The sequence below is a fragment of the Paramisgurnus dabryanus genome, chromosome 17 (genome assembly GCF_030506205.2).
Source record: "Paramisgurnus dabryanus chromosome 17, PD_genome_1.1, whole genome shotgun sequence".
Classification (NCBI taxonomy): Eukaryota; Metazoa; Chordata; class Actinopteri; order Cypriniformes; family Cobitidae; genus Paramisgurnus; species Paramisgurnus dabryanus.
The window spans coordinates 31,028,808-31,046,989 of NC_133353.1; the positions used below are offsets into that span (position 1 = coordinate 31,028,808).

General features: G+C 35.9%; 2 protein-coding genes across 3 annotated transcripts in view; both read left to right on the forward strand.

Annotated features, from left to right (window-relative positions):
• The first annotated feature begins 1,415 nt into the window (after window positions 1-1,415).
• rcor1 (REST corepressor 1) lies at window positions 1,416-12,853 on the forward strand. The gene is made up of 13 exons (XM_065288308.2): window positions 1,416-2,158; window positions 2,256-2,315; window positions 2,857-2,937; window positions 4,949-5,001; window positions 6,302-6,463; window positions 6,725-6,843; window positions 6,987-7,065; window positions 7,228-7,266; window positions 9,343-9,546; window positions 9,667-9,744; window positions 9,838-9,895; window positions 9,991-10,226; window positions 11,318-12,853. The coding sequence occupies exons 1-13, from the start codon at window positions 2,002-2,004 to the stop codon at window positions 11,357-11,359; spliced, it is 1,368 nt and encodes a 455-aa protein (XP_065144380.2). The 5' UTR covers window positions 1,416-2,001; the 3' UTR covers window positions 11,360-12,853.
• A 3,022-nt stretch (window positions 12,854-15,875) lies between these two features.
• The window catches only part of traf3 (TNF receptor-associated factor 3), a 15,459-nt gene continuing 13,152 nt past the window's right edge, over window positions 15,876-18,182 (forward strand). For both annotated transcript variants that reach the window (XM_065288307.2, XM_065288305.2), the window contains exon 1: window positions 15,876-16,194. In XM_065288307.2, the coding sequence (XP_065144379.2) occupies window positions 16,117-16,194 (78 nt within the window). In that variant the 5' untranslated portion in view covers window positions 15,876-16,116. The remainder of the gene's footprint in view (window positions 16,195-18,182) is intronic.

Consider the following 18,182-nt stretch of genomic DNA (forward strand, 5'->3'; position numbering starts at 1 on the left):
GTGTTCATCAGAATAAATAAATGTATACAGGTTTGTAACAACATGACAGTCACAGAATTTTATTTTTGGGTGAACTAACACATAAACAGATATGGCGGTTTTTCAGGACAAGGTTTATCCTAGGACTAAAATGCATGTTTGAGCTGCCTTCATTTAAAAAGCATCTTGCCCTGACATATCTTAACATATATCAGAAGTGCCATTGTTTTGCCTCAAGATGCATTTTTTGTAAGCTTTGTTTGTATAAATTATTTAAATTGTATTAATATAACTAAAGCTTGTTCCTGGATTACCCTAAACCCTGTCTGGAAAACAGCCCATAGATGCTTAAAATAAACCATCAGATGTAAACAATGTATTGTGATACGTTATTAACATAAGCTGATTATTTTATTATTTTAGTGCTTATTTAGTTGGGGTTATAGGAGCTGGATTATTCAGTTATTTATAGTTCACCCAAAAATGAAAATTCTGTCTTTGTTTACTCACCCTCGTGTTGTTACAAACCTGTATAAATTTCTTTGTTCTGATGAACACAAAGGAAGATATTTTGAGAAATGTTTGGAACCAAAACCGATTGTGGACCCAATTCACTTCCATAGTAGGATAAAAGAATACTATGGAAGTAAACGGGGTCCACGAACGGTATACAAACATTACAAACATGGTTACAAACATTTCTCAAAATATCTTTTTTTGTGTTCATCAGAAGAAAGAAATTTATACAGGTTTTTAACAACATTAGAGTGAGTAAATGATGGCAGAATTTTCATTTTTGGTTGAACTATCCCTTTAACATTAATAACACTTTACAATAAGGTTATACATGCATAAATAAAATGCATTAATGAATGCATTAGCTATGAGAAATATAGTTTTACATTAACTAATGTCACAACTTTTGCTTTAAAAGATTTATTAGTAAATGCTGAGAATAACATGAACTAAGATTATAATTCTTAATGCTGTATTGTTCAATGTTAATGCGTAAATAATTTTAACAAATATCCTTATTGTAAAGTGTTACCAATTATTCTGCTTTTCTTGCATTTGCAATTTTACAAAAATTATATTTTGCAAAAATATAAAATACACATTATAGCATAAGGTGATACCCATGCACAGCAATGCACCGTATTTCAACTAAATACAAAAAGCCAATGAAGCTCAGTAACAAAACAGATGATTTCATAGTCAAATCCCAAGAGCAAAATAATTATTGTATGCGAAAAGTTTATGTCTGATTCCACTAAGCAATGTAGCTGAGGTGAGTTAAATACATATAAAACATGTAAACATCAAAATAATAACTTAATTACATTATGCCTATGGATTTTTGTTTAATTAATTATATATCATTAATTATATATATTATGCATCGTAACGTTTTTCTTCTTCTTGCCCCAGCAAAATCTCTTTGGTGATGAAGGCAGGGCTTTCACTGAACTAGTCCATCAGTTCCGAGTACGAACTCGTGTAGCTGCTGCTAGTTTTCTCGATTTAATTTTATAGCAGGTTATCTTTTCTACATCAACACTGCTTTGGCCTAGGAATGCAACAACGAGCACCTTATTTATTTTTTTGGAGAAGTTTCGTGTTTTAAAGAGGAACTGACGTTAGCTCTAGCTCAAGCAGGTCGATCGGAGAGAGAGAGAGAGAGAGAGAGAGAGAGAGAGAGAGAGAGAGAGAGAGAGAGAGAGAGAGAGAGAGAGAGAGATCCAGCTAACGCTACAGCAGCGCCCGCACTGCTAGCACTGCAGCCTTGTGTGCTTTTTATATGTCTGTACAACCAAAGTTCACTTATTAACTCGGCTTATTAAACTATAATGTATCGGATGCACATTGTCGAGTCTACACAGCTTTATATTGTAAGTTTGGTAAGTTTGTATTAGTGCATGACGGTGATATTTGTTAAGATCGGAGCAGTTGAGCTGAGTTAGCTTTAGCTATAGCGAGCAGCCTCCAAGTTCCTTCAAGCTCCCTTTGCGTTTCGCCGACGAGATGCCTGCGATGTTAGAGAAGGGCACAACTGAAATATCAGGTAAAAGAAGGGGCAGAAACTCTGTAAGTAATCCGACCAAAAGTTTAACTTCAAATGGGAACAGTAACAATTCATGGGAGGAAGGAAGTTCGGGTTCCTCAAGTGATGACGAGCATGGTAAGTCACGGTGGTAGCCTCGGTCCCTTTTCACAAGTTCATACACTTATACTGAACGGATGTGGTTCATCTCATTTGTACTTTTGTCACACTTAAGGTGCGGGTGGGATGCGAGTTGGACCACAGTATCAGGCGGTTGTTCCCGATTATGACCCAGGTTTGTTGAATTTTTGTGTTGGGAGCCTCATTGACAGAGTAGGGTGGACGGCGTAATAGCCTCAAACATTGTCCGTTGTTGGAATAGTTTGTCTGTACTTCATCTGCAGGCGGACTATACACCAGATTTGCATTTAAAGTCTTTATTTCGTGTTCAACATGTGTGATAGAAAGTGGTATGTTGTAGTTATGTTTGATTAAGATTATTAAATAAATAAAATTAAAATATGAAGAAAACTTTGTAGCTCGTGACGTGACGCATGCAATAAATTGAGCACCTGATCTGTCTGTACATAGTCGAGAGCTTTTCGTACTTGTTTTAGAAAAAAAATGATATATTAAATATCCATGTTATCATTAATGCTAATTTTATGTTATTAAATTAAATATTAATGTAACATTCATGCTACCTATTAGGAAGATGTGGCGTCACTGGCTGTAACACAAGGACTTGCATACACAAAACCAAGTGTTTAAAGCCCAAAATGGAAAGCTGTGCTGTGCTCCTGTTTATGCACTCAAGTATTTTTATTTTTCATCAGAAGTAGCAAAGGCAAGCCATGAGAGAGAGAATCTGGGGATGTTGGTGTGGTTTCCGAATCAGAGCATCCCAGAGGCCAAATGTGAGTCTAAATATTAAACCAGTATTAACTGAATACTAAATATTACCATTGCTTGTCATTTTACAATAATATACCGTTTATGGTCTTCTAAAAGTTATATAAAAATGTAATTTATATCAAAGGGGACATTTCACAAGACTTTTTTTAAGATGTGAAATACATTTTTGGTCTCCCAATAGTACATATGTGAAGTTCTAGCTCAAATTTATACTTTGTAATATATTACAAAGATAATTTATTATAACTTTGCTACTTTGTAGGTGTGAGCAAAAATGTGTCATTTTGGGTGTGTCCTTTAAAATGCAAATGAGCTGATCTCTGCACTAAATGGCAGTGTTGTGGTTGGATAGTGCAGATTAAGGGGCGGTATTATCCCCTTCTGACATCACAGGGGGAGCCAAATTTCAATTACCTATTTTTTACATGCTTGCAGAGAATGGTTTACCAAAACTAAGTTACTAGGTTGATCTTTTCCACATTTTCTAGGTTGATAGAAGCACTGGGGACCCAATTATAACACTTAACTCTTTCACCGCCAGCGTTTTTTAAAAAAGTTGCCAGCCAGCGCCAGCGTTTTTCATGATTTTCACCAAAGTTTAATGCCTTCCAGAAAATGTTCTTCTTTAAATATATAAACATACAATATACCAAATGAAAGAACAGACCCTCTGCTTTCAAACAAAAAAAAAACGTTTCCTTCTACCTTCAGTGGTTCGTTTGTAATCAGCTTTTGAATATGGGTAGGTTTCTGCAAAAACATCACATTTTGAGAAAAAAGCAGAGATAATTCCATTTTTGTGACGGACTTTTCATAGAGATCCCATTCAGAGCGATCTTTAAAACACACACGGACATGCAGCCGCCTGCCATAGGGCAATACTTCCGGGTTTAAAAAGTGCCACCTGGTGGATAATAGCGGTATTGCGGAAAGACGGAAAATCTCGTCATTGGCGGGGAAGCGTTTTCTCTTAATTGACGAGATATCTCGTCAATGGCGGTGAAAGAGTTAAACATGGAAAAAGTCAGATTTTCATGATATTTCCCCTTAATACCTTCTTTTTTTCTCAGTGTAAAGTGCAGACTAATCAAGCAACCTGAATGTTGATCACTTTAAAATCACTGTTTTACCTGTTTTTTATTTTTTATTTTTTTTAAGAATCCTATGCAAAAAAGTAGGGATGCACAGATACAAAATTTCTGCATTGAATTCGTCCATTGAGAACTGATTTTATCGTTTGAAGTTGAGTCCTGTTGCTAATCGCTGCAATCTTTTCCCGGACCTCGCCCACCTGCCATACCATATGATCAGAAGTAAAGAGAGATTGTTTTGAGGAGGGGAGAAAATGTGTGTTTTTGATTAAAGTTATGAGGGCACATGCATTTTTTTTTTTTAAATTTGTAAAAAAAATACCACAATATTCCAAAACAAATGTTAAATTTTAATTTCACTTTTTCATTTGACTATTGTTGATACAGGATCGTATCGTCTATCGGCACAACCCTAGTGCAAACAGCAATTCTGTTTTAATTCTGTTCTGTTTTTCCACCCATTTTGATTGCCAGCATATCAAATACCTATTTTTTTGCTTGTATCTTTGGAAAACCTAAAATCATGAGGTTTTTCGTTCGTTTTAAATTGATTTCCAAAACTCACCTTTTTGTCCATTTGTGCCCTTATTGGCCTTTCACACCGCCAACCGTCCTGGTGGGTCACATGACTGAATATTGGCCGATGTACCAGTGCATTCCTACAAGAAAATCATTATTTTAATTGTCATTTAAACATTTTTCTAACCTATCATCAGTTCTCTCCAAAAGGAATTTTGGAAATTATTTTTTAATAACTATCCAGTACAAATATCATAAAAACTCTTTAGACAAACATAATTGGTTCCTGATATTGGCCTAAATAAATTGTATAAGCCTTAGATATTTATACAATCCTTTTAGTTTAAACTTCAGATTAAAGTTTGAATTATGTTTTGAAGATTGCCGTGTTTTTTTGTTACAGTGGATGAATACATTGCAATAGCCAAAGAAAAACATGGGTACAATATGGAACAGGTAAAGTGAATGTTTGAAGTATTGAAGTTATATTTGCTTAATGGTCTTAAGTGCACTATTATAATTTTCAGGGCTCGCAAAATTGCTAGCCCGATATCCTGGGGCTATTGTGCCTTGCAGTAGGCTACCAAAATGCATCTCCACCCTGCCCGTTGGGCTATTTTGACTTATAGGGAGAAAAAATATTTTTAAATGCCTGAATGCACATATTTGGGCCCAATCCCATTTCTCTGTCTTACCCCTTACCCCCACCCCTTAGTTTTGCACGTTCACGAGAGAACGAAAGGGCTATCTCGATTGGTCCTTACTCTCACGTGAACATGCAAAACTAAGGGGGAAGGGGAAGGGGTAAGACAGAGAAATGGGATTGGGCCTTGGTTTGGTAATTATGCTGTATGAAATTCAGGATTGGGTTTTAAATCGTGTTTAAAATCGCAAAATTTCCTCTAACGCTGTTCTGTTAGTCATAAATATACCGACGTAAAAAATGAAATCTCCCGCAGCAAGCTTTAAAGTGATATAGACTGCATGTGTAGTGAAGAGAGTTGTGAAAAAGGCTACAGTGTGTGACTCCGTGCAGAACTCGCTCTTAAAGCGACAGTAGCCTCTTTTTTTGATCGGAAAAATTATCCAGTCTGTAACTGGAAAAACATTGTATGATCCAAACTGTGAGTTTTGTGACCCATTGAACCACTATTAAATGTTGAGTATATCCAGTGTTGAGATGAGCAGGAACAGTTGGCTTGCATGGAAATCCAGATTTTTTTAAACATAAAAAGCATTAAAAACAACAAGAGTAGCAGAGTAAACATTGGCTTTGTATTGGCACAATTTGGCCCATGGTGAAAACTAATTGAGGAACCCTGTGATATGCCCACAATGTCGAGTGGCATTTTCTTATCTGTGACTTCAGTTAATATTTCAGTTCAGTTGGAAGCAAATATTTGTATTAATGATTGTAATTTTATTATTTTATGTGTTATTTGTGTTTTGATAACGTTTTGTCTTAATATTCTACATTAAAAGTAATGTCTTTTTTATTCTGGCTTCTTGTATTCATTTCGGGCTACCAAAAACTGAAGAGTGCCTGCCCGAAGAGCTACCAGGGATTTTGAAAGTTTGCGAGCCCTGAATTTACACACTAAAGTGCTATATTTATTGCATTAATAGTAACCTGTCACATATACTTAAAATATCAAACATAACTTGTAATTTTATTAACTCCATTTTATTTATTTACTTTAGAAGTCAAATTCTGCTGAACATGGGTTCTTATAGTGGGCCTTTCTGTGTTTAACAGGCATTGGGCATGCTGTTTTGGCACAAGCACAATGTTGAAAAGTCTTTGGCAGATCTTCCCAACTTCACCCCGTTTCCAGATGAGTGGACGGTGGAGGACAAGGTGCTGTTTGAACAAGGTTTCAGCTTTCACGGAAAGACGTTTCACCGCATCCAGCAGATGGTGAGTAAGACTCAAAAAACACTCTTGCCATTAAAACAAAACACTACGTGACGACTTCACATTTAAGTGACAGCACAACGTAGCTTTTTTTGGGGAATATGAAGACCAAATGTGTTCTGTCAAGTTTTGAATCCAAACGCTTTGTTCGGCCTTTAACTAAATCTGTGTCAGCTTTGATCATAAATAATGATGATCGTTATGGCACGTCCTATTTTTTTATTGCTTATGTATTTAATTTGCAAGCTGTTTTCTTCTTACCAGCTTCCAGACAAGTCAATTGCAAGCCTGGTTAGATTCTATTACTCGTGGAAGAAAACACGCAGTAAAACCAGCGTGATGGACAGGCATGCACGCAAACAGAAGAGAGAAAGAGAGGAAAGGTTAGGAGTTTGCATAAATATATTTCACGATCATCTCTTTCTGTGTTATTTTTGCTGTTAAAAATATTGATCAAAGATTAGTTGTGATGTATTTTTAGAATGCAAGTGAAATATGATGTGTCTTTGATTTCTTTATCTGCTAGTGATGAAGAGGGAGAGGAAAACACTTGCATTTCTCCAGGCGCTGCTGAATGTGAGCCAAATAAAGAAGAAAAGAAAGAGGTAATATAAACTGACATGTTTTTTTTTTTTTTGCACACAATAATTCTTCTTGTAGTCAGTTTTCATTTCATGTTATTTTGATGAAGGATTAGTCATTTGTGTAAACTGAAATCTTTCTTAACACATATGAATGTTGGCTAAAGACATGTTTGTTTTTTCTAGGGAACATCTGGACTCCTTGAACCAGCAGTTGTGCAGAAGGTACAATAAGTTTTTTTAGTATTACTAAGTTAGTAAACATCCTTCAAATCAATAGTGAATTTAAATGTCCGTGTGTAATATTTGCGACCCAGTCCGTGAAAACCCAGCTAAACTTATTTTTTGTGATTTTACAAAATCATCCCGCATAATGTAAAGAACATTCTGTAAAAATATAACCTTAAAAGTATTTTCGCATATGTACCTGCTTAAGCCATTGATAACTTGCACAAGTTTTCTGCCTTGTTTTAGCAACAGTAGTTATGTGAATTGGATAATTGAACAAACGTTCCTCTCCGGTTCCTAAGGGTCATGGAATTTCTGGAATATCACAGAAATTGAAAGGCCTATTCCAGACATTAAAAGTCAGGGAATTTTATATTTATTTTGGTCCAAGTCATGAAATATCAGTGATTTTGTTTGTTGCTAAAAACTTTTGTTTGCATTTATCTAAATGTAATTTGCTTGTTAAGTTGTGACGTAAGGATTGCCTTTCCGAGTCCAAGCCTCCATTTGATTTCAAGTGAGACTACAATCTAAACAGACATTTATTGGCATTGTTTATTAATTTAAAGGCGGGGTGCATGATTTTTCAGAAACCCTTTGGAAAAGGGAGTCGAGACGAGTATCAAACACACTTTTAGCCAATCAGCAGTAAGGGGCGTGTCTACTAACCAACATCGTTGCCTGGGTTGCGTATGTGTGGGGCGGGTCTATCAAAAGAAGGTCCAGATTCTATTGGGATAGGGGCGTGTTTGTTTAGGTGATTTCAGATGTCAACATTGGCTTTTAGAAATCATGCACCCCGCCTTTATGCAAAATAATTGATAAACTCACAGTGTACGCTATATTATCAAGCTCACCGCATCTCAGACATAGGTCATGAAAATTCAGCTTTTTAGTCAGTAAAGGTCAGGAAATTTGGCTTGAGCTAGGGCCACACCAAAAGATTTTTTAAATCTTATCAGATTTTCAAAATGTGAGAGACCACAAACATGATGAAAAAAATCGACGATTTAACGCGTTTGTTCCTATAGTGTGTGGAGTGCCGCTATGTGGTCATGACAGCACACCATGCACCATCAGATTAACTTCACAAACAACATGAGTCTCAGCTGAGAACACAGGAAGTCTCTGAAGATCTCGCCAAACATGACTTCACTGTAAACAAACATGGTGAACAACAAACATAATTACTGCTGTGACGGATCGCGTTTCGGCTCGCATGCTATTCGCGGATTAATATGCAAATTTAAATGGGGAAAAAGTTATTCATTTGCACGTGTTTCTAAGGCAAATATAAACATTCAAGTGATTTAAAACAATTTAACCGCAAATAGTTAAATGTGTCCGGTCCAGTCAGACGTAATTCCCTTCAAAGATCAGAACTCTTGATTTGAAAACTTTGCTGTGTCTCATACTGTAGTCCATTAACATACATTTGCTGAATAGAGCAATGAAAAACAACGTGAAGTTTTTATGTGAAGCGAATGTTTATGCTGCATCTTCTTCCTGAAGCGCTGTTTGGAATTCGACCTCCGCCTGTGTGTGTGCACGTGTTTAAGTGTTCTCAGTAGTGCAAATAGGTAGAGATGAGTTTCACAAAGTAAGCCAACATAAATCTTTCTATTCTTGACAGAGCACATACACACTAAATGATCTCCACAGTATTCTTTTTCTAATAAAAACATTTGTTTATGTCTAAAGTGTGTTTATAGATTAGAAGCAGAAACCAGTCTGTGCCATATCGGCTTAGAAAATTGCAACTTTTAATTTTCCGTCTGTCTTAGTACACGATGTAACTACAGAAGAGTCAAGTTTTAAATAGGAAAAATAATGAAACTCTTTGGTTATTTTTGAGTGCGATGCTAGTGGTCTAATCCGATTCAATGGATTGTGCTAAACTATGCTAAACGTGGTACCGCCAGACCCGGCTGAATGGATTCCAAAACTGTAAAAATCAAATGTTTAACTCTAGGGGAGCTTGAAAATGAGCATATTTAAAAAGAAGGTGGAGTGTCCCTTTAAGACTCAAAAGTTGCATCAATGTTTACTCCCTATATGTTTCCACTGTTTCAGCCAGCAAACCCTGCAGAAAAACCTATCCATGTTAAGAAGGAGCCACAGGGACCAACTGGCAGAAACCTTCACAGGGCGAAGAAAAAACCTCCCAAAGGCATGCACTTGCACTCTGGTGATGTGACTGCGATGTCCAGCAGCGGTCCTACTGCCGTTAGCCTTCTCAGACAGCTTGATATGGAGCTTGTTACCATTAAACGACAGGTAGGCAATTCGATTACTGACTCAGTGAGTTAAACTTGAGTACTTAGATATATAAATATTACAGAAAGCAATGCAATTTAGTATTATGTACATAACCCTAACCCTTTTATATTTTTATAGATTCAGAGCATTAAACAGCACAATAGTGCCCTCAGAGATAAACTGGATTCAGGTGTGGATGAATATAAGCCATCTGAGGTAAAAATTCACATTATCAGAATTCCTTTCTACCAAACTGGCAAAGATGTTAGAGATGTTCATCCTTTTTTGTGCTCTGATTAATACCCACAGGTTAACCAGAAGTTTAATACCCGCTGGACCACAGAAGAACAGCTTCTTGCAGTACAAGGTATTTTTGATATCAAAGAAAAATTTTAACTAGTACTTTACCCGAGTTTATGTAACTTCGACAGTCGATTAATTTGTTACAATTGCCTTTCTCAGCCATAAGGAAGTATGGGCGAGATTTCCAAGCCATTTCGGACGTGATCGGGAACAAATCTGTAGTTCAGGTGAAAAACTTCTTTGTGAATTACCGGCGTCGTTTCAACCTGGATGAGGTGCTGCAGGAGTGGGAGGCTGAGCACGGAGTGGAGGAGCAAAAGGGCCTGGATGAGGAGAAGATGGAGGTGTCATCTGAGGAGGGCACCACACCTGGATCTACAGAAAACCAGACAGAGGTCAGTAGCTATGAAAGTTTTTTTGTTAATGTGCTGTTACTAGGGCTGGACTGCATATGACAGCTATTGTTATAATAATAATAATAATAATGGTTGATTATGTCTCTTTCTTGTTTTTTTTTGTTTTTTTGAAAGTCTGGAAATGCCTTGAATATTTTTATTATTTTATTGTACGTTTTATTTCTTGCATTTCATATTTTGAATCTACTTGGTTTTGGTTGAATTGGTTCCTCTGCTTGAAAAAAAACATCTTTGAGACTGATTGGGAAAATATAAAAATATATTTGTCAAATTTATTTATATAGTGCTTTTTTATTTAAAAAATGTGCATGTTTGCAGCTTTTAATGAAAGATGAAGAAAGGAAATCACAGAAAAAGGGAAAATTTATAAATATGTGACCCTGGACCACAAAACATAAGGGTCATAAGGGGCAATTTTTTTTAAATTGAGATTTATACATCATTTGAATAATGAAGCTTTTCATTGCTGGCTTGTTAGGATAAGACAATATTTGGCAATATTTGAAAATCTGGAATTTGAGGGTGCAAAAAAAGCCTGTACTATTGAGAAAATCGCCTTTAAAGGTACATTCCACTTTTTTTGAAAATATGCTCATTTTCCAGCTCCCCTAGAGTTAAACATTTGATTCTTACTGTTTTGGAATCCATTCAGCTGATCTCCGGGTCTGGCGCTAGCACTTATAGCATAGATTAGCACAATCCATTGAATCTGATTAGAACATCATTAGACCATTACGCAGAAAGTAACCAAAGAGTTTCGATATCAGATATCCTATATTCGATATCCTATTTAAAACTTGACACTTCTGTACTTACATCATGTACTATAAAAGCTGCAATTTTCTAGGCAGATATGGCTAGGAACTATACTCTCAAACTGGCGTAATAATCAAGGTCTTTGCTGATGTAACATGGCTGCAGCAGGCGTAGTGATATTATGCACTGCCTGAAAATAGTCCCCTTGGTTACTTTCAATAGCAGGGGACTATTTTCGTTTATACATTTAGGTTTATGGATCACATACGAAGTAAAATGTCTGTTTAAAAAAATCTTCTCATTGTTTTGTTCAGGAACCAACGTCGATGGAGACACAAACCCTTTCAGCTTCCTGAGTTTATAGCAGCATTGAGATGAGCTACGTTCTTTTGAGTGCAGCTTCGCGTAAGAGGCATTAAAGCTTTAAAAGCTTCAAGTGTAGCCTCTTGATAACGGATATTCCTCCTTTATTTACCAACTCCCTCCACCCCGCCGAACCCCAGGACTCTCACGGGTGTCATGCCACAGGAGCGCAAACTTCACTTCTACTCTAAAGAAACCGGGACCATCTTGTTGTTTATGGTCACTGCCACACAAGAAGAGATGCTGCCTGGTCTCTACCAGTCTGGTACTCCAACAATCATGTTCTCCAAATATGGTAATTGGTCTGTCACTGGGGTACAACAACCCCTTTACACCTATCCCAAAGTTAGAGACTCAGAATTGTGGTTTTGATCTGAAGGAACTTATCACTTGATTATCATTGTATTTTTCTTTCTATTTCCATAGGACTTGGCTTTTAGTCAAGCATCTCTTTCCAGTTACCTTTTTGTTACTATAGTGTATAACCTGGTTTGTTCTATACAATAGAAAGGGTTGGGAGGGGGCATTTTAGGTGAACTCTTCGATTATGTTAAACTATTTATTTACATAAAAATTGAATTATGAATTATGAGAGCTGCATTGTATCAAAATGAATTGAAATGGCAGTGTAGATTGTAATTTTATATCAATTTTAATATTATTCTCAAGTAAATATAATGGTTTGCAGCTCTTATATTGTTGGTTTAGTACTAGGTCATAATATATTATTATTATGTTTTATCATGGACCCTTTAGTTGTTGAAATACATCTTATCTCAAAGGTTTCTTAACACCAAGAACAGAGACAAGTAGTAGTAATGAAGTGAAAATAGCTTTTTTATATATTTTTTGCTTGGGATTTGTACAAATTTATTTTAAACTATTTTGCATGCATTGACATTTCTTGTGCCATGGTCAAGCTGTTCCCCCCATTAAGGGGTGTCTAAAATATAGGGATTGCCATATATAGGTAGAAATGTAAAGGTATGGGAGCACATCTGATTTTCTACTATTCCATGCTTGTAGCAATCCATACATCTTAAGTTATTATGGTGTTTGGAGATGAAAGGTTCCTGTTGCTTATCTATTGTATGTCATTTTAAATTGAGTAAGTTATTTAAATAACATGCACATCTCGCCTGTTTCGACCAACTCTTTTTCCCTCTAATAACTGTAATGGTACCATACATGTGTGAACTCCTTTTAAAACGTAATACGTGTGCTGATAACGTGAATGGTTGGGGTGAAATCGTGTGTCTGCGTGTGTGGGTGTGATTTAATGTGGCTGTAGACTTCACCTGTATATGTAATAGGTTTACGCCACATTAGTCATAATAAACTTAAGGGATTTATACTGTCAAATGCATTGTTTTTATCTGTATGCATCACATTTTATTATATTCTGTCTATTAATCATAAATAACAGCTTATGATTTGAAATGAGATGCTTGGAATTTACCCTTCAATAAAATAAAAGGCCACTTTTAGGTTTGCATTGTGACATTTTACTTGTACACATTTGGCAGATGCTTTTACTCAAAGTGACTTTGAGTGCATTTAAAGGCAGGGTGCATGATTTTTGAAAAGCTATGGAAAAGGCAGTCGGGCCGAGAACCAAAACACTTGTAGCCAATCAGCAGTAAGGGATGTGTCTACTAATCGACATTGTTGCGTATGTGTGGGGTGGGTCTATCAAAAGAAGGTCCAGATTCTATTGGGGCAGGGACATTTGTTTAGGTGATTTTAAATGGCAACATTGGCTTTCACAGATCATGCACCCTGCCTTTAAGGTATGCATATCAGGGTTCCTACGGGGCCTTGAAAGTTTGTGATTCTGGGGAAAAAATTCAAGGCCCTGGGAAGTTTTTGAAAATATACATACATAGAAACAGGTCATTAAGAGTTCTTGAATCTATTTTATGCAAGAAGTTTTCTGGAAAAACCATATTATTCCCTGTGTAGTGTAGGATAATATCATAAAAATTCTAGACTTTTTAAGCACAAGTGCTAAACTGTTTGCTTTAAATGCTTATATCTTCTGTATGCGAATGTTGATTCATACCAAAATGCTTTTTTGCAAAGATGTGTTTGACACGTGAAAACGTCTTGGGTTACGTATAACTGTTGTTCCCAGGGAACGAGACGCTGTGTCTCCCTTGCCATACTTCCTGCGGCCCTGTAACGCCGTCTTTGGCAATATACTTCCTGGCTCCCACGTCACACTGTCTTTGTTATTAAGCCTCACCATTGGTTGAATTTGATATACACATTCAGACGCACTTACCCCTGGAGGCGTCCCCAACGTGTCACTGCAGTGACACAGCGCGAGTTCCCTCGAAATGGAACTGTAAAAAATATCTTTAAAGGTAACACAATGTAACTTTGCTCTCACTTAAAATGTGTTCCCACATTTATTCCTTGAATTTGAAGTTATTGAACCTGGAAAGTCTTTGAAAGGTCCTTGAATTTGAAGTTAACTAAGGTGTGGGAACCTGGCATAGGCATCTGTATGTGCATTACCTGGGACTTGAACCCACAGCTAAACTTGCCCTTTACTTATTGAGCTATAGTGCTAATTTTTTATCTATACTTGTAATGTCAAAAAGAAATTGCAATGGCCAAACTGTAGGAAAAAAATGACTGCAAATGCTTTTTGAGCCTTTCCACCAAATGGGTAACATTTCTGTTCCCAGAACATCGTGTAAAAACTTCCCACATTAATCTAACAGTACATTTAAGTTATTAATAAGTAGGCCCAGTTAAAAACTACAAAGAACAATGAAAAAATAGCATGTATTATCTGTCCATATTGCATTTAAATATTAAGCATAACATTTTTCAGATATCTTTTGCATTTTTGTTTCGCTTTATATCCATCTTTACATATCCATCCATCTTTATACCCATCTTTGCTTTAAATATTTGATAGCATTAAAACAATTGTAATATTTTAGTCACATCTCAAGGATTTCACTCAGTCCTGTTATTCCAACACGTTCCCCCTGTGGAAAAACTAGGAATATTTCACAAGACACTTTTCAACAGGAAGTTGCAATGCAAGTGAATTTTCTGTATATTTTAGCTATTGTAGACTTTGAGGGTCAATCTTAACATATGGCCCCGTAACCTATATTATTTATTTGATATTATCTGTTTATTTTAAAAATATAATATTTTTGAAAATGACTAGAATTTGCACAGGGTTTTTGTGCTATAATCCACAGAGTTATATTTCATGTATTTGCTAGATATATGCAAAACAAACAGGCCTGTTACTTTCAGTCCTGTTAAAAGGCGTTTCAATCAAGAAACTGAATGTTAAAATGAACTACACTAGTCAACATTTGAAGTGGATCAAAACTTTTCATAAAAGTTGTCTTAAAACTTTGAACAATATCCGACAACTTTTTTGATCCACTTCAAATGTTGACTACTGTAGTTACCTGAGATTGACCAATAGCCATTTTGAATAATAAAATACAGTATTTCTGTTATTAGATTAAGTGTTGAAAGATTATAAAACAAAATTTATTTTTAATAAAAGAAAAAAACGTGCCCACACAGGGATTTCTGGACATCGCAACGAACAGAAAATTCAAAAACATTTTATGACTTTTCAAGTGTCACTTTAGATATGAGATTGCAGCATGAATCACGACATTGAATGATCAAAAATGTGTGGGTAGATGATCGACATTTTTGCATCACAAACGTCGTCAACCAAAAAAAAAAAAAAAAAACATACAGGTAAACAGAAGTCAAAATAAACATACAAAAAATGTAAAGCAACACTTTGAAGTTTCTAAAATTAATCAGTGGTAGTCGAACAACTCTTAAATGGACTTTTTGCATTCACCGCTTCTGTCAACAAATTCACGTGTATTTAATGCGCGGGCCCTTTAAATAAGGACTTAATTGTGATTGGCTGTCAATGTTTATTCAAATATCAGCTGGAAAATCGCTCTGAAAGTGATCGCAGCAAAACTATTCAGTGTTTGTAAAATTATATAAATTAAAATATAGTCGTTTTATAAATAAATCTTATTCTTTTACGGGATTTTTTAATGTACACAGATGTAAATTGTATGGTACAAAACCATTTGAAAAATGAAATGGATCTTAATTTTGATTCAATTCGATCTTCTTTTATTAAAAACGGAAAAGCTGTAATTCCTATTGTAATTCCTTGCAGAAACCTTATCATATTGTACTCTTATTATATAATGTTAATTATATGTATTTATTGGTGTAAAACGCTATCGCAACAGTGACGTTTTTATTTGGACCTTACATCAATAATATATAAACATAAAGTTATCGTCTTTGGCCTTATTTGCATCAAACGCTTCTTTCTGTTCTCACAAAACACTCCGTCACCTATGAGAAACACGTGGAAGAGTCGCAACGGCTGAAATGAAAGCGATTCTAACACGAGAGCTCTGGCGTCACCCAGTGGTCCGAATCGGTGTCGTCCATTTACAACATGTAGTTTTTTTTCACGACGGGGATTTCCTGAGGAAGTCAGACCAAGGGGGCTTTCCAGTGTGTTAGCTAGACGTGATATCAACAGCACGGTGCCTCAGCGGCGGCTCCTCTACCTTTTCGTTTACTTTTAACGAGTCGTTTTTTGCAACATTTAGATCCGAAAATGAACCGATTTGATCATACGGCTGTTGTCGCCCGTTTGAGAAGCGAGGACGGAGCCGTGGCCGCGTAAATTTGGACGTTGTTGTCTCGATGAGTCTGTCATATGAGTGGCTCCATTCGTGAAATTCTTCAAAGAAACGGGGTTGGATCATCGGACGACACCGTTGAACAACTGATTCATGTAAGTGGATGTCTGTTTTAAAAAGACGCGTGAAAAATAACGCACAGCTCGTGGAGGTTTAAAAGGTAAGATTAGGCGAACCCGAAGCACTTTGAGCTGAATTCACCCACACTGATCAAAGTGGCATCTGTCTCCAGACTAATGTGGACCCTGCTTACATCTGAGATGTTCACCTGCTCTCTCCAGAGCAAATGTGGATCTTATTGTCTCGTATTCTTCAAGCTGCAAAACATTTAGCTATCAACATGTTAACAGGTTTATAAACCTAAACAATTCTTTACAGATCCCTCAAAGACCTTCAGAAGACATTAAGTAGCCTCTAACCTTTGTCTTTTTGTGTGTGCCTTCTACTTTACTTTGACTTTTTAGTTTATTAATGATCATTGTGGTTATATTTTACATAGCTGCCAATATGGGCTATATAGACTTTTGCTTATAGAAAGGTCTTTATTTGTCACTTATTTGCGCTATATAGGCTAGTCTTTCCTATAGAAAGGTCTTTATATTTCACCTATATGGGCTGTATAGATTTTTTCTTATAGAAAGGTCTTTATTTTGGGCTATATATGCTAGTCTTTCCTATAGAAATGTCTTTTTATTTCACCTATATGGGCCATATAGAACTTTGCTTATCGAAAGGTCTTTATATGTCACTTATTTGTGCTATATAGGCCAGTCTTTCCTATAGAGAGGTCTTTATATTTCACCTATATGGGCTGTACAGAATTCTTCTTATAGAAAGGTCTTTATTTTGGACTATACATGCTAGTCTTTCCTATAGAAATGTCTTTTTATTTCACCTAAATGGGCTATATAGAACTTTGCTTATAGAAAGGTCTTTATATGTCACTTATTTGTGCTATATAGGCCAGTCTTTCCTATAGAAAGGTCTTTATATTTCACCTATATGGGCTTTATAGAATTCTTCTTATAGAAAGGTCTTTATTTTGGACTATACATGCTAGTCTTTCCTATAGAAAGATTTTTATATTTCACCTATATGGGCTATATAGAATTTTGCTTATAGAAAAGTATTTGTGTCACTTAATCGCACTATATAGGCTAGTCTTTCCTATAGAAAGGGTTTTATATTTCACTTAGCATTTTATTTAGACTTATTTTGGGCTATATATGCTAGTATTTCCTATAGAAAGATCTTTATATTTCACCTATGTTGCTTATAGAAAGGTCTTTATTTGTCACTTATAGCCTATATAATAGGCTAGTCTTTCCTATAGAAAGGTTTTTATATTTTACTTATGTGGGCGATATATAGAGTCTTTCCTATAGAAAGGTCCTTATATTTGACTTATTTGGACTATATATATTCTTTCCTTTAGAAAGGTCTTTTATATTTCACTACTTTGGGACTATATAGTATTTTGCTTATAGAAAGGTATTTATATTTCAGTTATTCGGGCTGTAGGTTTTTGCTTATAGAAATGTATTTATTTATTTTTCACTTATCCAGGCTATAGGCTATAAAAAGGTCTCTATATTTCAACTATGATGGCTATATAGTCTCTTTCTTATAGAAAGGTCTATTTTCACTTTGTAGTCTTTGTTTTATATATCAACTAGGATAAACTTTCTACAGTGTGATCTTTAATTTTTCTCTGCTCTTTAATCTTCTGTGGTCTTATTCCTCGGGGGCAATACCTAACTTGCAAAATTCTTGCATGATTTAGGCTTGTAGAGCACTGATGGAAAAAACCATGATGGCACATAGAGACAGAGCGCCGATATGCAAATTTGAAAACCACGCCCACCGGGGGGGAAAACAATCCAACCGTCTCCATTGACTTTGTATTGCGAGAGGCTGCCTCCTTGTCATTTCTGGCTTATAACAAAAAACAGAATAATGCCTAAAAGCTGCTGTGTGACAATATGTACAGCTAACAAGCCAAAGAACCCAGAAATAAGTTTTTATAAGCTGTCGAGCCGTAAAACCCAGCTTTTAAGGAGAATAAAGTGGATCGCCGACTACG